The sequence below is a fragment of the Panthera leo genome, chromosome B3 (assembly GCF_018350215.1).
Source record: "Panthera leo isolate Ple1 chromosome B3, P.leo_Ple1_pat1.1, whole genome shotgun sequence".
Taxonomy (NCBI): domain Eukaryota; kingdom Metazoa; phylum Chordata; class Mammalia; order Carnivora; family Felidae; genus Panthera; species Panthera leo.
In genome coordinates, this window is record NC_056684.1 from 45,586,555 (window position 1) to 45,612,528 (window position 25,974).

Genomic DNA, 25,974 nt, shown 5'->3' on the forward strand with positions numbered 1-25,974 from the left:
CAAGCAGGACATCAGGCAAAGACTGGGAAACCTTTGTGTCACTATTACAAACCATGATCTTAGCCCTTTAAAAAGCTCTCCTCCTCCCCCATTCTTTCACATGAAATTAATCTTTTCCCTCAATTTGGACTTTATTCAACGTTTACTTCATCAACTTCCTTTAAATTACAACAAAGCGTAAAAACGGTATATATGGAACATACTTGTACTTCAGAGACTGTACATAATCTTATGCTAGTTAAATATAATATTTACTGTGAGGAGGGGAGACTGCACTCAAGCTAGTCCTCTATCAGTTATTCAATTTTAACTGATTAATCACATGCTCTACTGAGCACTGTCAGGACTAAAAGTTTGTGTTCTAGTATTGGAATAAAAACACCTCTCAAATACTTGAAATTATTTCTCAATTATAAAGATCAAGACAAGATAACTAGTAAACAATAAGAACAGAGTGCTTAAAGGAAAAATAATATTAATTACTTTTTTAGTGTTACTACTGTGGTTGAATGTGAAAGAAATCTATCACAGAGCTATCTGAAAAAAATCTGGATCTTAGAGTCATGGTTTAATACTACAGTCAGTAATTTATTTATATGGCTTAAAAATAAAAGTTAATCGAGCCTCCGATTCCTTCTCACAGCAATGAAATCCACTAAAATGTAGAAAAAACTTAAGCACAAACACAATGCAATAGCAGGTTTTGCTCAACTTAAACATTTTTACCTGAGGGAACAGTTGGATTGTTTTGGTGGTTTTCACTGGTAGAAACAAACAAATCTTCTTCTCCTTCAGTTGATGAGCTGGAAGAGGATTCGCTGCTGAGGTCATTCTCACTGGAACTACTAGAACTGGGGAGCAACGCGTATTTTCTTCGGGCTAATACTTCTCGTTTTTTCCTCTGCATTAATATCCTCTCTTTTTGTTTCTGTGTCCTCTGTGAGGAATTATTTTTCACAAATCTCTTTCTGCATGGAAGTCTCCTTAATGAACTGCTATGAAAACAGGGTCTTTTCATTAACAATCCTGAAACAGATTCTGTCTCTGTCCGAGGCCACTTTTGGGACCGTGCACTATGAGTTCTACTTTTAGCACTCAACATTGCCTGGGAATGTCTTACAGAGACTTCTTTATCCTCATCTGAAGTCACAGTGTCAGAATCTCCAAAATGCAGACTAGATGAAGGAGAAGAAAGACAATCACTAAAAGAGGAATCATTATCTTCATCGCTTGGTGTTTCTAGGTGTTGCCTCAATCCTAATATTCCCTGGTTCTCTTTAACACAATTTTGCATGTAAGAAGGGCCAGCCTGCTGGCTTTTGCGTTTTTTCCTCACCACAACACTTTTTTCTTGCTCTTGTTGGTTACCATTCATGTCCTTCTCTTGTTTTTGAGAATCATCACACAAATGAGAGAATTCATTCCCCACTTTACTGTTAATCATCTCAACTCCTGCAGGAAAACTTTTGGCTGCCCCAATGGGCTGTGGATGCAAGAGGATCCCTTTCAGACTCTCCTGTGTCTTTGGCGCATCAGAAGGAATCTCACTCTTCATATCCACTTTTAAGGTATAGAGCTTGTTATATTCAGGAGTCCATTGAGACATGGGAAACTTTAAGGGAGGCCTAGAAGACACAATTAGAGATTAAAAAGATGGTTAATGTGTTTTATTATACTAACTGAAGAGTTTCAGATTCTACTGAGAACATCCCTATAATAAGGCAGAACTGTCCTTCCCTGATATATCAGGATATAAAATGGCTATAATAAGTCATTTTACTGTTCTTTTAAGGCATATTTCTCTGATACCTCTTCCACATACTCAATTTTTAGAAATATAGTAAAGATTATAGAACATAAGCCTACTTGAAAACTTCTATTAACTAAAAACTTACTATGTATCTTACTACCTTCAGTAACATATTTGGTCAAAATCTAATAATTTCTTCAAAACCTATTACAGTAATCAGAGATTAAAGGACTAGCATTCAAAAGATTCTGATTAGTCAATGTGTTTCTCCTGGTATCCTGAAAGTGGTAATTAAATATTTCTTATACATCTAGATGGTTACCATATTAGAAAGATTACTATAAATAATGATCTAGTAAAAATATATCTTCTCTTTCCCATGGTTCTTTTCTTCATACTACTCTGTTCTCTGATGAGAATCTGAACTCAATGACAGACAAAATACACAATTACTGCATTTCCCAAAGTTTTAGATACATGCAGAAGGACTCCAGCTAAGACTGTGAGTTGCTAAAGATCATTCAGTTAGAGCAGTAGACCAGAACATAAAACCAAACTTCCTAAAACTAACCTAAATCTTTCTGCCTCTGAAATCAGGGGCTGCTGAGCAACAGGACTTGACATTAATGCACCTACATTAATGTAATGTATACACAAGAACTGTGATAATGTAAAAGTAATAAATAAATATGACTCAAAATGGAATGTATTTATTAAAAGGCAGTTAATTGTGACAAGAGCAAAATATGATTAAATAATGTTAACATTTTTAACTTAAGCATTTACTTAAGTATAACAGACACATATATTCTAAATTTATAGCTCAATGAACTCTCACAAAATGAACGTATCTATGTAACCTCTAAGATCACAGAACAGAAGATAACCAGCATCCCAGAAATCCCCTTCCAGTCATTCCACCTACTGGGAGTTGTAACCACTATCTTAACTTCTAAGACTACAGATGAGTTTTGTATTTAACAAAACTCACTTTTGTTAAAATTTTTAATTTTAAATTTTAATTTAATTTTAATTTTAATTTAAAAAAATTTAAATTTTTTGTTAAAATTTGTTAAAATTTTTTTTAAAATTTTTTTTTAACGTTTATTTTTGAGACAGAGAGAGACAGAGCATGAACGGGGGAGGGTCGGAGAGAGGGAGACACAGAATCTGAAACAGGCTCCAGGCTCTGAGCTATCAGCACAGAGCCCGACGCGGGGCTCGAACTCACGGACCGCGAGATCATGACCTGAGCCAAAGTCGGCCGCTTAACCGACTGAGCCACCCAGGCGCCCCTTGTTAGGCACTTTTGAACCACTTCCTAAAAAGAAGATAAAAAGGGATTGGTAGGAAGTCTTTTCCTTCTCCACAAATGACAATTAACAGGACTATACAACCTCACAGGTCTCCCACTTTATTTTAATATATAACTATTATCAGAACTGAGGAGAGTAATTTTAAAAATGGAACAGCCAACTTCTATTTTTTGTTTGTTTGTTTTCTGAGTGGGCTCCATGCCCAATGTGAGGCCTGAACTCATGACCCTGAGATCAAGAGTCGCATGCTCCACTGACTAAGCCATCCAGGAACCCCAGAAACAGCCTACTGCTATGTAAAGCTATCAAAACCTCCATCTTCTATATTAACTTCTGTTATTATTTAGAAGAACAGGCAGTGCTGTATCCAAATCAAGCCCTGTCTGGAGTTCATCAGGATCAGTAATAAAGGAGGAACACAAAGATGTGTGAACACATGGGCACAGCAATGAGCAAATTACAAGAGGCAGCCACTCAGACAAGGATCACCATAATTAAATGTAAGAAAACCCAAATCATGGGGGGCCTGGATGGCTCAGTTGGTTAAGCGTCTGACTTTAGCTTAGATCATGATCTTACAGTCCATGAACATAAGCCCCACATCAGGCTCTGTGCAGACAGCTCAGAGCCTGGAGCCTGCTTCAGATTCTGTGTCTCACTCGCTCTCTGTCCCTCCCCTGCTCACGTGTCTCTCTGAAAAATAAACATTAAAAACAAATACAAATCATAATAATAAGGCATGGGTTTGTGTGATTTAAGATTCAAGGGGCAGCCCACCAGGATGGCTATAATAAAAAAATATAGATAACAAGTGTTGGCAAGCATATAATAGAACTGGAATCTTCACACATTGCTGGTGGAATATAAAATGGTGTAGCCCACTTAGGAATGTAAAATGGTGTAGCCCTATTATTCATAGTACCAATAGTCACAATAGCCCAAAAGTGTAAACAAATGGCCATCAACTGATGAATAAATCCATACAATGATTATTCACAAATTAAAAGAAATGAGAGGCACCTGAGTGGCTCAGTAGGTTGAGCATCTGACTTTTGGTTTTGGCTCAGGTCATGATCTCACAGTCAGTCATGGGATAAAGCCCCATACTGAACCTGCTTAAGATTCTCTCTCTCCTTCTGCCCCTCCCCGCGTCTAAGAAAGAAGGAAAGGAAGGAAGGAAGGAAGGAAGGAAGGAAGGAAGGAAGGAAGGAAGGAAGGAAGGAAGTAATGAAATATTAATTCACGCTACAAAGTGATATGAACCTCAAAAATGCTACACTAAAAAAAAAAAAGTCACAAGACTACATTTTTTAAGATTCCTTTCATAACAATGTTCAGAACAGCCAATGCTATAGAGACAGAAAGTAGAGTAGTCATTGCCTGGGGCAGGAGAATAGGAGGATTGGGATGTGATGGCCATAGAGTATAGGGTTACTTTCAGTGAACTGAAAATGTTTTTAAAACTGACTGTGGTGATAATCAACTTTGAATATTGTAAAAACCTCTGACGTACACACTTAAACAGGGAGAATTGTAATGGTATGTGAATTCTACCTCCATAAGGCCGTTGTCAAAAAGTCAAGAGGGAAAGTATAAGATAACTATGGACCCCTCTCCAATCCCATCAAGTGTTACGTCATTTGGAAAAATCTGGGGATCTTCCAGAAGTCTACATCTCCCAGGAGTCTTGACGAGTTGGATCACTGAAAACATAAGTTTTATATGCTGCAGAAAAAAAACCATTTCAGACTCCTCACTCTTAATTACTAAGTTACCCTCTGAGTCCTGGTAATGGAGATCCTGAGAGGCAATGAAAACCTGCCAAAAGGACAGATCACTTCTGAGAACAGGAATCCATAAGTAAATTTACAAAGAAGTGATTCATTGCATAATTTACTAAACTCGATTTCTTTTCCATTAGTTTATGGCCCAAAGCCAAAACAATGGAACTCTTTATGGTTAACTCTGCTCTGGGTTTTGGAGAATTTTATCTGCCCAGCTGACAGCAGGGAGAGAATAAGGGACAGGTGGTATACGGTGGCCAGTTGGGGGGGGGGGGGGAGGGGGGGGGTGCGTGTGTTTGCACACCAGTAACTGTTCTCAGAGTAATCTGTCAAGCATACATCAAATGCAAAATTAACACCCCATGTTATCTAAACTGTTCCCACCAAGGGAGTACTCTAATTCATGTTCTTATTTTAAACTGAGAAAAAGAAGTTCATGAAAAGAAACAAATACCAGTACTGCATTTTTTAACTAAAAACACAGCAAAACTAACACAAAGAATCAATAAAGAATGTTACAAACTCTTTGGTATTTGATGAAATCATAATGTAGTCTTTTATTTCTTTTAAAATTTTTTTTAATGTTTATTCATTTTTTGAGAGAGTGCAAGACAGAGACAGAGCACAAGTGGGGGAGGGGCAGAGAGATAGGGAGACACAGAACCTGAAGCAGGCTCCAGGCTCTGAGCTATCAGCACAGAGCCCAACATGAGGCTCGAAACCACGCCCTGCAAGATCATGACTGAGTCGAAGTTAGATGCTTAATGGACTGAACCACCCAGACACCCCTCTAGCCTTTTATTTCAATAAAAATGATTGGTTGAGCTAATTTAAAAAGGAGGTTAAATATGTACTAGATATATCTATCTCCTTAGCCACATCAGGGCTGGTTTGCTATTATACATTATTTCAATACTGAATCTACAGGACTAGTACCTCTTTGTGAGTTTGATCGGATCATTTTATTGCTATGTCATGAAAGTGGCATACCAATTACTCCTGATGTTAGTATAAGATACACAACTAGTAGTAAACCTTCCGTGAAAAAAAGCACAATGACTAAAAATGTTAACTTTTAGAACTAAAAATTAGGGTTAGGATTTGGCAATTTACATCATAAATTACACTTATGTGGGGCGCTTGGGTGACTCAGTTGAGTGTCCGACTTTGGCTCAGGTCATGATCTCACAGTTCGTGAGTTCAAGCCCTGCGTCAGGTTCTGTGCTGACAGCTCAGGGCCTGGAGCCTGCTTTGGATTGTGTCTCCCTCTCTCTCTGCTCCTCCCCTGCTCACACTCTGTCTCCCTCCCAAAAATAAATAAAGATTAAAAAAAATTTTTTTAATAAATTACACTTATGTGAGAAGTGGGAGTAAAAACTCATTAAGATTATGGATACAACTTTGAGGAACTCTGCTTCTAAACTGAAATATGTTTTATAACCAGTCATTATTACTGGTATGAACATTAACCACCAATGGTAAGTATTGTTAAGTTTAAATAAAAATTTGATGAGAGATTTTACAGAGCTCTAAAAGATTTTTAAAAACATCCATAAGATGATTTTGTATCTTTCTATTATACCACCGGGATATTAGAACATGTTTTGAATTTTTAACTCTCCTTTATTGATATTTATTTTACTATGTGCCAGTTTAAGAATATGAAATCAAGTACCTGACAGAATACTCTCTCCTAGTACACCTAAATGCTTAATAACTTCCACTACTTACAGCTAAATAGTATGGACAATACGGTTTGTTACATATTTTGAATAGTCAAAATTTCATTTAGCAAGAAAGATATTTCACCCCAAAAGGCACCATTTTGGGCTCATAACTACATTAGCAAAATGCTCCAAACAAACGAAATTTCTTTTTTTTTTTTCATTTTTTTAATGTTTATTTTTGACAGAGAGAGAGATAGAGAGAGAGAGAGAGAGAAAGAGAGAGAGAGAGAGACAGGAGACACAGAATATGAAACAAACTCCAGGCTCTGAGCTGTGAGCAGAGCCTGACGTGGGGCTTGAAGTCAGTACCACGGAAATCATGACCCAAGCCAAAGTCAGAAGCTTAACCGACTAAGCCACCCCGGCGCCCCATCAAAACAAACTAAATTTTTTTTTCAAAATTTTTTTTATTATGTTTATTTATTTTGAGAGAGAGAGACAGACAGAGTGTAAGTCGGGGAGGGGCAGAGAGAGGGAGACACAGAATCCAAAGCAGGCCCCAGGCTCTGAGCTGTCAGCACAGAGCCCAACGCAGGGCTCGAACCCATGAGTGTGAGATCATGACCTGAGCTGAAGTATGAGTTCAATTGACTGAGCCACCCAGGCACCCCAAGAAACTAAATTTCTTAAAGAGACAGCTCTGCTCTTACAGGTGGTAGGAGCACACAATCTGATAATATACTCAATTATGAAAAAGAGTGAGGGTAACCTTGATAAACTTATTAGCAAATAATAATTAACTTTCAGAGTGATTGATACCTGATGGAAAGAAGGAAGTTAGTCAGAATAACTATTGTGACATGGCCAAACTCAACTTCTTTTAGGCGGCTAGATATAATAAAAATGTGAAAAAAGACCAATGATTAAGACAACCTCACCTAACTAGGAAATAATGTTCAGAGGATAGACTGTTAGCTATCAAATAATTCACTTGACTCTTGCTGACCAAAGGCATCAAGATGAAATAAACAATTACAGACAATAAAGGTTCCAGAAGAAGCAATTATAGCTATAATGTTATCAGAGTGCAGAAGAAAGTGGGATAATGTAAAAAACTTCCAGGATAAAACTCACAGAACACTTAAACTGCATTTATTGAATCAACAGTTCCAGCAGGTCCATTATGGTGTGTATCAGGGGCTGCACGATACAATGATCCAACTACTGACATAAAATTAAGATCACTGTCCTAACCCTCACAAAATTCACAAAGTGTGGAGAGAGAGAAATACAGATTATAAAACACTAAAGGGAAAAAAAAAAGAATATCTTCCAATTTGTTGGCACATACTTTGTGCCATATACAATATTCTGCATGTCTAGCTCCATCAAAATACTAAAACCTAGAAAGTTTAAGTGACTTGTCAAATAGTAAGCAACGCTCAGAATCCAAACCTAAAATTGAAAATGAGCAAAGGAATTGAATAATCATTTCTCCAAAGAAGATATACAAATGGCTAATAAGAACATAAAAAGATGCTCAATTATTTCACTAATCATTAGGGAAATGTAAGTCAAAAATACAATGTGATACTACTTCTCACTCATTAGGATGGCTATTATCTAAAAAATAAAGTGACAAGTATCACTAAGAGGTAGAGAAACTGGACCCCTTGTACACTGCGGGTGGGAATGTATAATGGTGCAGCAGCTGTGGAAAAGAATATGGCAATTCCTCAGAAGTTAACAGAGAATTACAATATGATCCAGCAATTCCATTTCTAGTTGTATACCTAAAAGAAAGCAGGGACTCAAACAGATATTTGACACACATGTTCACAAGAGCCAAAAACAGGAAGCAAACTAAATGTCCATCAGCAGATGAATGGATAAACAAAATGTGATGTAAATACACAGTGAAATACTGCTCAGTCTTAAAACTGAAGGAATCCATATAAAAACTTGCACTAGATATTAACAATGGCTTTACTCATAATTGGCAAAACTTGGATACAACCAAGATATCCTTCAAGAAGTGAGTGGATAAACTGCGGTGCATCCAGACAATGGAATATTATTCAGTGCTAAGAAGAAAAGAGCTATCAAGCCATGAAAAAACATGCAGGAACATTAAATGCACATTATTAAGTCAAATAAGCCAACCTGAAAAGGCTATATATATGCTTAATGCTTCCAACTACAGTGCAAGAAATTCTGGAAAAGACAAAACTAAGGAGACAAAAAGATTAGTGGTTGCAGGCAGTGGGCTTGAGGGATGATGAACAGGTAAAGCAAAAAGGATTTTTAGGGCAATGAAAAACTGTCTGGCATTATCATGAGGGATACATACCATTATACATTTGTCCCAACCCAGAGACATATCCCAAGAGTGAACTCTAAGGTAAACTATAGATATCTGAGTGATGACAATGGGTCAATCTAGGTTCATCTTTGGTTTAACAAAGCAGGGGGAGGAGGAGCACCTGGGTGGCTCAGTCAGTTAAGAGCCTGACCTCAGTTCATGTCATGATCTCGTGGTTTGTGGGTTCAAGTCCCACATTGGGCTCTGTGCTCACACCTCAGTGCCTGGAGCCTACTTCAGAATCTATGTCTTCCTCTCTCTCTCTCTCTCTCTCTCTCTCTCTCTCTCTCTCTCTCTCGGTCTCTCTCTCTCTCTGCCCCTCCCCCACTCACATTCTGTCTCTATCTCTCAAAAATATTTAAAAAATTTTTAAAGAATGTACTATTCTGGTGAATGATGTTGATAATAGGGGATGGCTATCCATGCATGTGTGGAGGCAGAGAGTATATGAGAAGTCTCTCATAAACCTCCCTCTCAATTTTGTTGTAAGCCTGAAACTGCTCTAAAAAAATATAGGCTTAAAAAAAAAAAAAGGAAATTGTGACAGATGCCACAACATGAATGAAGCTTGATGACATTAAGCTAAGTGAAAGAGCCAATCACAAAAGGACAAATACTGTATGATTCCATTTATATGAGGTACCTAGCCAAATTCAGAAACAGAAAGTGGAATGGTTATCAACAGAGTATAGGGGGAGAGGGGAATGGAAATTAGTGTTAAATGGGTACAGAATTTCAGTTAGGAAAGATAAAAAAAAGTTGTGGAAATGGATGGTGGTGATGGTTGCAATACAGTGTGAATATATTTAATGCCAAACTGCCCACTTACAAAATGGTTAAAATAGTAAATTTTATATGATGTATATTTTACCACAAAAAACCCAATTCCTTGTACATTTAATCCTGTTGGGGCATCTGTTTCTCAGAGGACCTGGACTAACATCCACTCCATTTAAAAACCAACTTCTTTCTTTTTTTATTTTTGTATCTTACTCTTTTTTATTTTAAATTTATTTATTTATTTTGAGAGAGTATGTGTGTGAGTGTGGGAGGGACAGAAAGAGAGAGAGAAAGAGAGAGAGAAAGAGAGAGAGAGAAAGTTCCAAGCAGACTCCTCGCTGTCAGTGTGGAACCCAACACGGGGCTGGAACTCACGAACCGTGAGATCACAACCTGAGCCGAAACCAAGAGTCAGAAGCTTAACTAATAATGTCTAAGACTTCTTGAACATTTATCATAACCTAATTTTCAGTTGCAGCAGTCCTAGAACTACAGAAGACATTTACTTTATATGTGAGGGCCCAAAAAGTTCTTGAAATAGAGAAACTGATCACAAAAGGCAATGGTAAGGCACCAAGAGATTTTCTCCTCCATAAAATTGGTAACCTGATCTATATGCTGTTTCTTGATTCATAGTAAGTATTAAATAGGAAAGTAGTTGCATCTTCCAGAAAGTCTATAGAGACCACTTTTCATATCCCTGAGAGTATCAAGGTCCAGTGTTAAAAAATAAATCTTCAAAACAGAGAATTATGGCTTGATTCAGCTCACATGTTTCCTTTGGCCTGCATAATTCAGAAACAAAATAAAACTGATGATTAGTTCTCATCAAGATCAAGAAAAAGAAGGTTTTCATCACTACATAACACTGTTCCGGAAGGGCTAGTCAAGTCATTCAAACCAGAGAATGGATATAAATAAAAGGAGGTGATTTTTTTTGGGGGGACGGGGGGTCACTATTTGCAGATGACATCAACAGATGAGATCAACAAGAAAACCACTGGAAATACTAACACAGGGAAGTTATATGTGCGTATACCACAATAATTCTCTAAAATCAATGACTTGCCTTTAAATAAATAGGAACAACTTAGAAAATACTACAGAATAACAAAAATATACCATTCACAATCGGGGTAAAAAGATTTAATATCCAGTATCACCTTTAACAAGAGACACATAGGACCTACATGAAAACAACTATTAATTACTATGAAAGTTATGCAGAAATTATTGGGAAATTTTAATATGACTCCAAAATACTAGCACATTTTTTAAATCATAAAACAAGGGAAACTAGCATTCTAGTTCTCCTAACCTTCAAAGATTCTCTGTCATCCACAGTTCTCCAGAACACATAGATCTATTCACAGTTCCATGTTAAGCAGCTCAGAATTTCTTACTTTTCTCAGTACCAAAGTAAACCCTTGATATCATCCGGGTAGAGAGGTGGTAGGACAAGGAGTATCACTGGATGGGTCTATGCTAATATAACGAGGAATGCCGTATTATATATCCATGCAAGGAGATTCAGGGACATCCTCCATTCCATGCTGCTCTAGATACTATTGCTCATGACATTAAAAGGAATGAAGGTATATATAGTACAATGGAGTTTAGAACTGTCAGGCTCTGAAAGTTGCCCAAGGAGAGGTATGCCCAGGAACACTATCTCCTCTGAAAGAGCAAAGGGGAACTGAGAAGCACAGATAGCACCATGTTTACCTTTAGAGACTTTCACAAGGGTTGACTATCTCAGCTAAAGCTCCTCTGTGAATGAAGTCTTTGTTCTCCAACGCAGAAAAGTGACTTGTTTGCAAATGACTTAGGGAAAAGAACTAGCTGACTGACCAACCAACCAACCAAACAGAAGATTGTAAAACTAAAAAGTCTTATAAAATATTCTCAAAATATTCTATGAAGCTAGAGAAAATGAGGCATTATGATAATAATCAAAAAATCTACAGCTTATCTAAGAACTACAGGAAAACATTATGGGAAAAAGATACTGAATAACAAACAGGGAAGGCGATTTTCCTTTTTTTTTTTTTTTTTAAGTTTATGTATTTGGAGGGAGAGAGAGAGAGAGCGCGCAAGAACGAGCAAGTGAACGTGAGCGGGGGGGGGGGGGGGGGGGTAGAGAGAAAGGGAGAGAGAATATCCCAAGCAAGCTCCCAGCCGCAAGCACAGAGCCCAACACGGGGCTCAAACCCATGAACTGTGAGACCATGACCTCAGTCAAAATCAAGAGTCAGACACTTAACCAACTAAGCCACAGAGGTGCCCTAGGGAAGGTGATTTTTCCATGTTTAGGTGGAATCACTAATAGAAAAGAATAAATAGTCAAGCAAAAGTAAGTGTCATTCATTTGTATACTAAACAGATCTGGGTTCAAATCTTAGACTCTGCCCCTGACTAGCTGTGTCACCTTGGGCAGATTACTTAAACTCCCTGTCTAGAAAATTGGGATAATAGTATCTATCTCATAAAACTGCTTAAAGGGTTAAATGAGAATACCTGGCAGAGTCCCTGGCATAATAGCTGTTATAAATCCCTTTTCTAGCGGATACAGAGATAAGAAATATGATGTTTAAGACCTTTCCTTTCACCTAAATGAAATCCTTAGAGTCAATGAAGGGCATACAATCAACTGTTCCTATAGAACCTTAAAGTATAAAAATAAAGGACTAAGTTTCTTTGTCACAAAACCAATGAAAACAAATAATTCTACACTACTATGGAGGATTTAACTCTGGGGAGCTGTATGCTCCCTCATTTCTAATAGACCTTCTTTCTACTTTTGGAAAAAGGTAAATCTCTCTCAAATAATAGGTTTCTATTACTCAATGAACTTAATGATCTTGTCTGTCTTGTTTAAAATACTCTAAAACCCTCAAGTATTAGTCATCAAAGGAAAATACATCTAACATCTATTTAGGTCTCCTATCAGTACAAACTAGGTGGAGTTCAATATACAGAGTCTACTACTCTAGCCATGATTATGGTAACATCACGACCAGTAGCAAAATGAACGGTGTATCGATCCTGGCAAGGCTGAAGAGTATCAGGGAGTCAGTTTCAACCAGTTAGGAAAGCGGTACTGCAAATCAAAGGGCATACCACACAATGTCTAACATTTCTGGTACAGAAGCCTGGACTCTGGAATTTATATTGCAACATGAAATATGAAATATAAAAATTCTGCTAACAATCTGTTATGTAAAATATATTCTATCAAAAAAACGAAAAGAATCAACCAAAAAATATCTATATGCAAAAAACTACAGAACTGTACAACAGGATGTAAAAGACAATTCATCTAAGTGGAGCAACACCTCATTTCTGTATGATCAAAGATTCCAAACTGGCTTTGTTACAAATTATAAGAAAGCCATAGTTTTTTAAAATATAAAACATAAATACTATCATCATGGACATGTTATGCCTTTAGAAACACTGAAGATTAAACTTAAAGATTAATTCAAATTCATACTAATAATTCAAATTCATTTCTTGCCATTTTGTTCACTGGAACTTTGGAACAATCAACATTTAATTAAAAATAATAATAACTGGGAGCACCTGGGTGGCTCAGTCGGTTAAGCATCCGACTTCAGCTCACGGGATGATCTCAGGGTTCATGAGTGCAAACCCTGTGTAGGGCTCTGTGCTAACAGCTCAGAGCCTGGAGCCTACTTCAGATTCTGTGTGTGTGTCTCTCTCTCTGCCCCTCCCCGACTCATGCTCTGTCTGTCTCTCTCTCAAAAATAAACAAACATCAAAAAAATTTTTTTTAAATAAGAACTGTACACAGCTATATATGTAGGTACAAGGAAAAATCTGATTCAAGTGTTTTTCCTTTCTAATCAAGTTTTGATTTTTACAACTAAGATAAAATTAAGGTATACAAATAAAACTGCTGAGCAGCCTTTAAAAATAAGGTAAGTTTTGCACAAAAGGATACAGAAAGTACAGATAATTTTTTTAAAGCAGGTTGCAAGATACCTGGGTGGCTCAGTCTGTTAAGCATCTGAATTTGGCTCAGGTCATGATCTCGTGGTTTGTGAGTTCTAGCCCCACAATGGGCTCCATGCTGACAGCTCAGAGCCTGGAGCCTGTTTCAGATTCTGTGTCTCCCTCTCTCTCGGCCCCTCCCCCCCCCCCAAAATAAACATTAAAAAAAATAATAATAATAAAATAAAGCAGATTGTACATAAGGCTGCTATAAAACAATCCTTTTTTTGTAAAACAACTATTGTTTATATGTGCATGTAAGACATATAGAAAAATACATACTTAGTTTGGAACTGAAAGTGTATGAGGGAGATTTACAGCACTGGGCTGGAAGCTTTCAACTTTTGTGTTACAAACTTCTGTGTGGCTTGAATTTTTTATAAAACAATCACTTGCCCCCTTTAAAATCGAAGTACAAGGGAACACCTGGGTGGTTCAGTCATTTAAGCATCTGACTCTTGATTTCAGCTCAGGTCATGATCTCATGGTTCATGGCATTGAGCCCTGGGCTTTCAGCACACAGCCTGCCTGGGATACTCTCTCCTCCTCTCTCTCTCTGCCCCTCCCATGTACTCTCACTCATCTCTCTCTGTCTCTCAAAATAACTTAATTAACTTAATAACAAATTAACTTAAAAAAAAATAAAGTACCAGGATTTTTTAAAGGAACAAAAAATTAATAAAGACAGAATATATTTTATTTCTCCGCTGGACTAGGAGAGAACTTTGTTTTTTGTTTTAACGTTTATTTTTTTTTTGAGAGATAGAGAGCGCAAGTGGGGGAGAAGCAGAGAGAGAGACACAGAGAGAGAGAGAGAGAGAGAGAGAGAGAGAGAGGGAGGGAGGGAGGGAGGGAGACAAAGAATCCAAATCAGGCTCCAGACTCTGACCTGTCAGCACAGAGCCTGACCTGGGGCTCAAACTCACGAGCTGTGAGATCACGACCTGAGCTAAAGAGGGACGCTTAACCGATGACTGAGCCACCCAGGCGCCCCCCCCTCCCTTTTTAAAAAATGGATTACGCTTTTTAATTATTGATACTGGTCTATGGTTTTAGGCATGTTGTTTCTGAGCTACCTTTGCAAAGAAATTTTAATACCTGGAAAATAATAATTTATCATATAACCATTTCATAAAGTCATCATTAAAAGAATAGTAATTAGTATTGTTGGGTTAACTGAAAGGAGTAAGAAGTAAAAAAAATAATGTACAAGGAAAACAAACCTTCATCATCTTTCATTCTTGATAATTCTTTAAGTAATCAATCTGCCACTTTCAAAGCTTCAAATTTACAAACTAATCTTAGAGATTACTATTTCTTAAACTTCCAGTTTCCAAAACTGAACTTCAAGTGGCCACCAGGTTTCCTTGGAGATTGGAACTCAGTTGAGTTGAAAATTCTTTTTTAAAGTGATAGAAGCCAATTTAAAGATGACCAATATTTTAAAATATGGAAATTATCTGCTTTAATACACCTAATATCTTAATCAAATTTTAACAATCTGCAAGAGCTAACTATAGAATTAAACCATACTGCTAAACAGAATCTTAAATCTTTACAGAAACACATTTACCATTTTGAACTAATTTTTGTCAATAATTTACAATGATTTGGTCTTATAGTCACATATGTTGAAAGATGCTATAGGAGAAATAAAAATCAAAAATACAAAAATAAAAGTTATTGTGGCTTAGACAAGACTCTTTGAAGAAAAACAACCTCAAAGAAACAGTCAGCACATCCTTATAAGCAAGGAAATACAAGTAGGTAGAAGGGATGCCTGGGTGGCTCAGTTGGTTGAGCGTCTGACTTCAGCTCAGGTCACAATCTCACAGTCGGTGGGTTTGAGCCCCGTATCAGGCTCTGTGCTAACAGCTCAGGGCCTGGAGCCTGTCTGTCTCATCTCTCAAAAATGAATAAATGTTAAAAAAATTTTTTTTTAAAAAGTAGACTGGAACCAAATTATGGTGGGCTAAAAGTCAAGATGAAAAGTTCTGACTGATATTGAAAATGTCAGTTATTCAAATAGTTACAGAAAACTACTTTGTATGCCAGATCTCTGGGCAAAGATACAAGATACAGGCTCCTATCCTTCAAGAAACCCCTAATTTAGCACAAAAGAATGTAAATAGCCAAAATATAGAATGCTATAAATAATGATATAAATAATAGTACCCTCCATGGGAACACAAAGGAGGAAGCAACTGGTGTTTCTGGGAAAGGCTGCACAGAGAAGATGACATCCATGTCAAACCATGAAGGATGTACAAGATGATGGTAGCCAGAGATGGTAGTATTTAAATACTCTCATGTTTGGGGTATGGGTGTTTTTGTTTTTGTTTTTGTTTCAGTGGGAGGGAATAAGCTGGAGTCAAATTATCAAGAAGTGAGGAATTCTATGCTTCCACTTAACACATTTTAGAAAATTTAATTGAGGAGGTACTGTCATGACAGACGTAGGCTTGAAGGAAAAGTCAGAGAGACCAGGGAGAAAGCTTTGTTGTGATGGGAGCAGAGGGCAGCTTTAAAGGTGGGAGTGGAGGGAGGGGGGAAGTGGGGGGAGACAGGAGAGGTGAAATAAGGAAATAAGGAAAAGGCAGGATAGGAAAATGTGAGAGTCATTTAAGACAAAGAAATAATATAGGGAAACAGGAAAGAAGAAAAAAGCCAATGCCCAGTCTGGGACCTCCTGATTGGATATCTATAGGAAATGTTAAGTCTCTGTTGGAAAATAAAGTTAACTGGAAAGAGAATGCAGGGATTCAGTTTTGGATATTTTGATTTTGAAATAATAGTAAGACAACAAGGTGGGACTATGCCTAAAATATCAGGTCTGAAAATACAGCTTTTAGCTGTATCATCTACTCTATCATCTACCAAGATCATCTACTTGGAGGAAAATAAAATCACTATAGTCAATAAATTATCTGCTTTCATAAAAGTGAAATTCAGAATATAGAGAACATACAGCTAAAAGTATTGTATGATAGAGTATGCATCATAAGTAAGACAGCAAAAAAAAAAAAAAAAAAAAAGTCTGAGACAGGAGAAGATTTGAGAAGGCAAAACCCTGGAAGCCATTCTATTTATTAATCTTCTCCTGACTTCACATTTTGACTAACCAGCAAGACCTCGTAATACACCTCAGTACGGCTCTCACCAGCTCCAGAAATTAGTGCTTCCCAACTATTTTTTATGTCATGATACACATAGAATATTATATATGTTGGGCATTTAGGGTAGATAAGACATCTATAAGGTGCCAGCCCTGGGGCTCCAGCCATCCCAGACCCTCTATCTTCATGGCTTGAAGATATCTCCACATACCTGCAACCCAATCATAGTATACAGCTAAAAAGCTCTGCTCTAAATTCTTTATCCCTTTCTTCTGTAAACACTTTTCTTAGCAATAAATCTATATCAATTAAACCACGTACCTTTGCTTTTAGGCTGCTGCTATATTTAAATCATCCTAACCCAGTACCAATTATTTTTAATTGAAAAGAAATTTTTTAACATCAACGAAACTAATAACAACTTGGCAATTCTTTCTTTCCTCACAGTAAAGGACTCCAATATTAACTTATTTCCTCAAGCCCTCTCCTCCTTTTACATCCTCTCATTTTGAGCAAATTACTAACCTCTGCCCCTTACTTTATAGAAAATAGAGGCTACCAAAATAAAGTCTGGCATCTCATTTCCCTTTACCCAATCTCTAACTTTTCAGTTGATATCAGGACCCTTAATCAAACATGCCCTCCTGTACTAGAAAATAGATAACAGCATCCCTCCACTCAAAAAAGGACTTAAACTGGCAACTTTATGCTATTAAGGCAGCCCAACCAAAAGCCACTATAATCAGTTATTACATGGATAAACCTTACTTCATAGTCCTTTTAAGTTTATTTAGAGAGCAAGAGTGAATGCAAGTGGGGGAGGGGCAGAGAGAGAGGGAGAGAATACTAAGTAGGCTCTACGCTGTCAGCCCAAAGCCTATGATTCCACAATTCCATGAACCTCGAGATCATGATCTGAACCAAAATCAAGAGTCAGCGTTCAACCAACCGTGCCACCTAGGTGCTCCAGCTTATATTCTTTTCTACCTACTCTCCCAGTGTGGCAGGAAAGAAGAGATGCGGGGAGAGAGAGAAGAAGGGAGGGTAGGCTGCTTTACCAAATCAAGGACTACATCCCCAGAATCAACCAAACTTGAGCCAAAATACCAGAATATGACCATGAAGCTTTCAACATTTTTTCAGAGCACTGCTCAAAATCAAGCTAGAATCACAAACTGCAGAACCCTACAGAAGTATCTTACTTTGGAATCAATGCTGTTTTTTGCTGGTATCATATCTAGGCAAATATTCATATTAAAATATGGTATCTTTCATAATTGCAATTGTCGTGCATAAAATACTCTTCAAGTCTTATCATACTGTTCAAATAACTCCTGTTTTCTCTTTCTGTAAGGCAATAATAAATAGTCCATTTCTTTGGAAGTTAGATTTCCACAACTTCAATTCTTAGAAACATAACCTACAGGAAAATGATTCTCTGAAGGATAACGGTAATTGTCATAAAAACCACATGCAATTCAATATTCAGAGACTATTTTATTTTACATGTAATTCTAATAAGCTTAGTTGTCTGGATTCCAGGTATAACAGCAGAATATTGGTGGCAACACCTAAAAACAAGTAAGAGACAGAAGAACTAATGCACTTTTGTCCCAAAAACTATAAAGTTCAGTTTGTCTAGAATAAGATTATTTATGTGAAGAGATTCTGAGGACAACACTGTAATATAGCACAGAATAAAAGCTGATGTTCAGAATCATAATTCTGAGCCAACCAGAAAACAGATTGTTCTCAGTAAAATAAACACGTACATGGCATGTTTGAGGCATATTTACAACAATACGGTTAATAAATTTTAGTTGCTTGCAAGGAAACATGCCAATTGTGACTAACAGTATTATCTCAATTTTTATTTAACTTGACAGAGAGAGAGAGAGAGAGAGAGAGAGAGAGCAAGAGAGAGGGTGCACAAGTGGGGAGAGGGGCAGAAGGAGAGACAGAGAATCTTAAGCAGGCTCCACACTCAGCACAGAGCCTGACATGGGGCTCAATCCCATAACCATGGGATCATAACCTGAGCCAAAATCAAGAGTTGGATGTTCAAAAGACTGAGCCACACAGGTGCCCCAAAATTATCTCAATTTTTAATGAAAATGTAAAAAATAACATGAAAATTTCAATAGTACAAAAAACTGCATATAAATTCATAAAAGTGGTAAAAGAATAAAATTTTAAAATACACAAAATACTTGCAAAATACGAAACTATATTCCTAACTTAAAAAGTTTCTTCAAACTGGTAAGAAGGAAAACATGGGTGACTTCTCTATCTTACCTATAATTATTTATTTATTTTTTTCTTTACCTTCTTTTTATTTTGAGAAATTTATGAAGCAAAATAACCAAATGTTTTTAAAAAGAGAGATTCAGGTTTGTTATTTAAAAACTTTGGTTCCTAGGGGGTACCAATCCTAAAATCTAAGGCTAAATATAATTAGGAGGATAAAGGCTGAACTAAAAGGTTTTTAAAGGATAAGAAAGTAGGAAACTTAGAAAACTTGTGAATATCACTGGCTCTTTCACCATTTTGACAAGGACAAACTCTGCTGTTCTAATTAAAACCTTTCTTAGAGCTGCAATTGCTATTTCAAATCAGATTTTGCAAGAGAGTTCAACAATAAACTCATTCCTAGATCAAGGTCCACTCATTTTCTAAAATGTTTAATAAAGTTTCAAGGCAGAAATACATTTTTTTTTATTTTTCTGAATGTTTTAATTTATTTTTGAAGGAGAGAGAGCAACAGAGCATGAGCGGGGGAGGAGCAGAGAGAGAGGGAGACACAGAATTCGAAGAAGGCTCCAGGCTCTAAGCTGTCAGCACAGAGCCCAACGGGGGCTCAAACTCATGAACTGTGACATCATGACTTGAGGCAAAGTCAGATGCTTAACCGATTGAGCCACCCAGGTGCCCCAAGGCAAAAATACATTTAAAAGCTCCAGTTTCCATTACTTGGAGCCAAACTCCAGCCAAAGCAATTGGAAAGAGGCTCCAATCTCCCTCACCTTTTTTACCTGTCCTGACAGTCTACAAATCATTTGCAAATGATTTCTATAATTAAAAAGAAAAAAAGAAAAAAGCCAGCATTATGGGAAAGAGAGGTAAGGCTGGAGTAACAGTATCTATGGCAAAATAATACTAATATTATTGATGATGGTAGCGATGATGATGATGGTGATGATGATGACAGAGACGAACAGACTTTAGGAAGTCTACAATTCCTGTTAGCATGAGTTCTCAAATACATCTGTTTGTCCATGGCAGGTTTCCTGATGACACCCTTTCTTTTTGTATCTAAAGAAGAGTTCATTTTTTGAGGCTCAAAATAAAACAGAAGTATCTGACTTTTCCCTACTTGCCTGCCCCTAAAATAAGCACACATTCTTCTAAAGCATTCCAACTTTTCTTTTTTTAAACGCTTAGAAGTGCTTTTATAAAGCTGTTCCTTATGACTCCAGAGCACAAGACAAAGCACACACACAGATACTACAACGTACTATAATACAAATGTGTGATGCTAAAACTCTTTCATCATTCAACCAAATGTCCAGGTTCAGACTTTCCAGGCATTCTGAATAGGAACTGAAGAGTCAAGTAAAAAGGACGCTAGGACCCAGAATCCAAATTTTGATTTTTAATATCATTCTCCAATAAAAAAGGAACCAGGGCTCCTCGGTTCTAGATCTGTGACAGGGAAGATACAAGATGAGCGTGGAGTAGAAAGTAAAGAACACACACACACACACACACACACACACACACACACTCAAAAGAACAGAGGCATGTCAAAGGGACACCAGAGCCAACCTGAAAGAGTTCCCAGTGGTCAAAAAATAGAATTGTAGCAACAAAATAAATATTATTAGATTCTAACCCGAAGTATAAAATAAATATTCATTAAACCATACTGACATAAATGACTGAACAAATTAATAAGTGGGAGCAAAGAGACAAAACTTCCTTATAGAAGAATTCCAAATGACTTATGTAAATGCATACCTTCCAGGAAGGGGGTAGAGCTTAACCCCTCTCCCTTTAGTGACTTGCTCCTGACTTGATTCCAAAGAAAGGACTAAGAAGGAGAATAACTACGATGCAGCAAATATTACCCCGGTCAGATGATCAAGGTTAATACCGTAAATCATGCTGCTAACAAGGGACTTCACCTCTGTGGGGCTCTTCTACATAACCCACACCCCCAGTGAAACCAATGAGTAAAACATTAGACAATCTCAAACTGAGGGACATTCTACAAAATACCTGATGAACACTCTTCAAAACTGTTAAGATCATAAGAAAACAATGAGAACTGAGAAACTGTGAGACCAGAGGAGACTACATTCAAATAATGTCTGGAGTTTAGTTAACAGTAATGTACCAATGTCGGTTTCTTAGTTGTGACAGATGTATGATAGGCAAGATGTTAACAATAAAGGAAACTGGGTGAAGGGTACATAACAAATTCTTTGTACTATGTTTGCAACTTTTCTGTAAATGTAAAACTACTGTAAAATAAAAGCTCTATTATTTTTAAAGGGAAGGGCACTAGGGCATTATATACAAATTTCTCCCAAGGAAATCCCTTAAAAAGGGAAGAGACAAATGAGTGAAGGTGGAGCTTACCCTGCTTTCCAACTTCACCAGCCCCTCACCACTGCCAAAAACATCTCCAAAAATCTTACACTGGACTGCTGGGGAGGTAGAGGGAGGGAAATCTAAAGCTGGAACTACCATGTAAAAAGAAAAAGCTTACAACTGTCTGGTCACTCCACTGGGATAGCAAGGCATGAATCTGCATAAACTGGGAAATTATGTATAATTCATGGCATTTCTATAGAGAAATTACTGAATTCTTTCCAAATTACCACTGGGAATTGGGCAAATAAACATGTGTTTCCTGGGTTAAATGTTCAGCAATCATGCTTTCATAGCCAATATGTACACAAAGCACACATGTTCCCGGGTATGTGTGTAAATGTATGTATGTTTTATCAATATTTTGTGACATAAAAAAAATATATTTTCTGACATAAAGAAAACCTATTATTAAATGAGTACAGTAAGGGAGTACACTTCAAAGCACTAAAAGTTACAGGATCTTAATCATTAAATATAATTACCTAAGTGGGAATTAAGACAAAACACTAAAATTAAGCCACCTTTTCCTTATACAAGCTAGGAAACCTGTGGTTCCAACTTTGACAACCTTGATTTGGTACTGGCCCATAAGAAATCACCATTAGGGGCCCCTGGGTGGCTCAGTCGGTTAAGTGCCTGACTCCTGACTTCAGCTCAGGTCATGATCTCACGGTCTGTGGGTTTGAGCCCCGCATCAAACTCTGTGCTGACAGGGTGAAGCCTGCTTGGGATTCTGTCTCCCTCTCTCTCTGCCCCTCTTCTGCTCGCTCTCTCTCTCTCTCTCAAAATAAAAACAATTTAAAAAAGAAAGAAAGATGGGGCACCTGGGTGGCTCAGTCGGTTAAGCAGCCAACTTCGGCTCAGGTCATGATCTCACGGTCCGTGAGTTCAAGCCCCGCGTCAGGCTCTGTGCTGACAGCTCAGAGCCTGGAGCCTGTTTCAGATTCTGTGTCTCCCTCTCTCTGACCCTTCCCTGTTCGTGCTCTGTCTCTCCCTGTCTCAAAAATAAAATAAAAAATAAAAATAAATAAAAAAAATAAAAAAAAAAAAAGAAAGAAATCACCATTAGCTGGAATGTAGGCCAAATCAAACTATCCACGTGTTATGGATCTAACTGTGCATCTCCCCCCAATTCATATGCTGAAAGCCTAACCCCCAATACCATGAATAAGAGTATAAATAGGGCCTTTAAAGAGGTAGTTAAGATTAGATAAAGTTATATGATGGGCTCTAATCCAATTTGACTGGTATCATTTACAAGAAAAGGAAATCTGGACACACACAGAGACTCAGGGAAAAGACCATGTGAAGATACAGCAGGAAGGTGGGTGGTCATCTGCAAACCAAGGAGACAGACTTCAGGAGTAACCAACCTGATGACACCTATTCTTGGACTTCTAGTCGACAGAACTGGGAGAAAATAGATTTATGTTGTTCAAGCCACCCAGTCTGAAACACTTTGTCATAGCAGCCCTATCAAAGTTACACACCATACAATAAACACTTCCTTAGTATTTTAAATATGCCAGACTGTCCCAAATATTCTAAATACAAAAATGAATAAGACATAATCTTGTCCTTAACAAGTTGGAGTCTAGCAGTTAGGGAAACATATCAGTAGGTAATTAAAATACAGTAAGTGTTATAATACAGGTATGCACTGAAACAAATTGGAGTAGAGCCTAATTCAGTTCTAAAGGGGAGGGTATGTACACCAGGGAAGGTTTTCTAGGAAGAATAAAAGGAAAAAGAGTGAAGTGGGAAGAAATAAGACTTGATCACCCTGTTTTCCATGGCAGAGGTTCTCTGAATAAAACACATATTTAATGATGAAGTATACCTACAAATGTACCAGTTTTCTGAGAGACAACATATGATCTTCTGATAAACAACATCTAATCTTCAAAAATGTCATTCTATTTCAACTATTTGTCTAGAATTATTGTTAGGAAGAAAAAGAAAAAATAAAATCACTTCTTGAGATATTTTTCAGCATTAAGAATGACTAAACAAAGGTCCAGATAATTACCAAATTTCCCCCAGAATTTGTTTCAATTTAATAATACAGGGAAGAATCCACAGTACCTAGAACCCTATACTCTCCCTTAATCTTGAACATGAACACTAAACTCCCTCCCTGTCACATCAGGCAGCAGTCTCACCTTCACTGACCTTTCAGTTGTGAGGGAACTATAAGCTATAATAGAAAGCTAAAACAGAATAAAGATTAATCCCAAAACTTGTCAAGAAATGTATCAATAATCAGCAATATAAAATGAGCCAACAACATGCATTCCAAAATTTGTTTTTAGCCATGGTTTCATGTGAAGACATAAGTGGAATATTCACTATATTCCCAACTGACACAAAGCTGAAAAGCAATGCCAACAAATTGGGCAATCTGGAAGAAATGGACAAATTCTGGAAACAGGAAGAAATAGGAAATCTGAACAGACCCATAACCAGTACAGAAACTGAATCAGTAATCAAAAATCTCCCAACAAACAAGAGTCCAGGGCCAGATGGCTTTCCAGGGGAATTCTACCAAACATTTAAAGAGTTAACACCTATTCTTTTGAAGCTGTTCCAAAAAACAGAAATGGAATGAAAACTTCCACTCATTCTATGAGGCCAACATTACCTTGACTTCAAAACCAGACAAAGACCCCACTGAAAAGGAAAACTATAGACCAATTTCCCTGATGAACATGGATGCAAAAATTCTCAACAAGATACCAGCAAACTGGATCCAACAATACATGAAAAGAATCATTCACCATGATCAAGTGGGATTTATTCCTGGGATGCAAGGCTGGTTCAATATCTGCAAATCTATCAATGTGATACATCACACTAATAAAAGAAAGGATAGATACATCACGCTAATAAAAGAAAGGATAAGAACTACATGATCCTCTCAAAAGATGCAAAAAAAGCATCTGACAAAATACAGCATCCCTTCTTGATACAAACCATTAAGAAAGGAGGGATAGAAGGATCACACCTCAGGATCATAAAAGCCATATACAAAAAACGCACTAATATCATCCTCACTGGTAAACTGACAGCTTTCCCCCTAAGGTCAGGAACACGATAAGGACGTCCACTCTCACCACTGTTATTCAACATAGTTTTGGAAATCCTAGCCTCAACAATTAGACAACACAAAGAAATAAAAGGCATCCAAATGAGCAAGGAGGAAGTCAAACTTTTACTCTTCACAGACGGCAGGATACTCTATATGGAAAACCCAAAAGACTCCACCAAAAAACTACTAGAGCTGATACATGAATTCAGCAAAGTTTCAGATATAAAGTCAGTTTACAGAAAGCGATTGCATTCCTATACACCAATAATGAAGCAACAGAAAGAGAAAGCAAGAAATCGATCCCATTTACAATTGCACCAAAAACCATAATATCCCTAGGAATAAACCTAATCAAGGAGGTGAAAAATCTATACACTGAAAAGTATAGAAAGCTTATGAAATTAATTGAAGAAGATGGATTGGAAGAACAAATATTGTTAAAATGTCGATACTACCCAAAGCAATCTACATATTTAATGTAATCCCTATCAAAATAACACCAGCATTCTTCACAGAGCTAGAACAAACAATCCTAAAATTTGTATGAAATCAGAAAAGACCTGGAACAGACAAAGTAATGTTGAAAACAAAAATCAAAGCTGGAGGCATCACAATTCCACTTCAGGATGTAATACAAAGCTGTAATCATCAAGACAGTACAGTACTGGCACAAAAACAGACACTTAGATCAATAGAACAGAATACAGAACCCAAAAACGGATCCACAAACGTATGGCCAACTAATCTTTGACAAAGCAGGAAAGAATATACAATGGAATAAAGACATCTCTTCAGCAAGTGGTGTTGGAAGAACTGGACAGTGACTTGGAGAATGAACCTGGACCACTTTCTTAGACCACACACAAAAATAAACTCAAAACAGATTAAAGACCTAAACGTAATACAGGAAGCCATCAAAATCCTAGAGGAGAAAGCAGGCAAAAACCTCTTTGACCTTGGCTGCAGCAATTTCTTACTTGACATGTCTCCAGAGGCAAGGGAAACAAAAGCAAAAATGAACTATGAGGACCTCAGTCAACATAAAAAGCTTCTGCACGGCAAAGGAAACAATCAGCAAAACTAAAACACAACCAACCGAATGGGAGAAGATACCTGCAAATGACATATCAGATAAAGGGTTAGTATCCAAAATCTATAAAGAACTTATCAACATCAACACCCAAAAACCAAATAATCCAGTGAAGAAACGGGCAAACGACATGAATACACACTTTTCCAAAGAAGACATCCAGATGGCTAAGAGACCCATAAAAAAACTGCTCAATATCACTCATCATCAGGGAAATACAAATCAAAACCACAATGAGATACCACCTCACACCTGTCAGAATGGATAAAATTAACAACTCAGGCAACAACAGATGTTGGTGAGGATGCAGAGAAAGAGGAACCCTTTTGCACTGCTAGTGGGAATGCAAAC

The 25,974-nt window shown here is 37.3% G+C and overlaps 1 protein-coding gene across 10 annotated transcripts in view; it reads right to left on the reverse strand.

Moving 5' to 3' along the window:
* The window catches only part of RNF111 (ring finger protein 111), a 126,928-nt gene that overhangs the window by 51,194 nt on the left and 49,760 nt on the right, over window positions 1–25,974 (reverse strand). For 9 of the 10 annotated variants that reach the window (XM_042941885.1, XM_042941892.1, XM_042941888.1 and 6 more), the window contains exon 2: window positions 727–1,625. In XM_042941885.1, the coding sequence (XP_042797819.1) occupies window positions 727–1,606 (880 nt within the window). In that variant the 5' untranslated portion in view covers window positions 1,607–1,625. Of the gene's footprint in view, window positions 1–726; window positions 1,626–14,896; window positions 15,093–25,974 lie in introns of those variants that run through there. The other variant, XM_042941887.1, reaches the window with a different exon arrangement.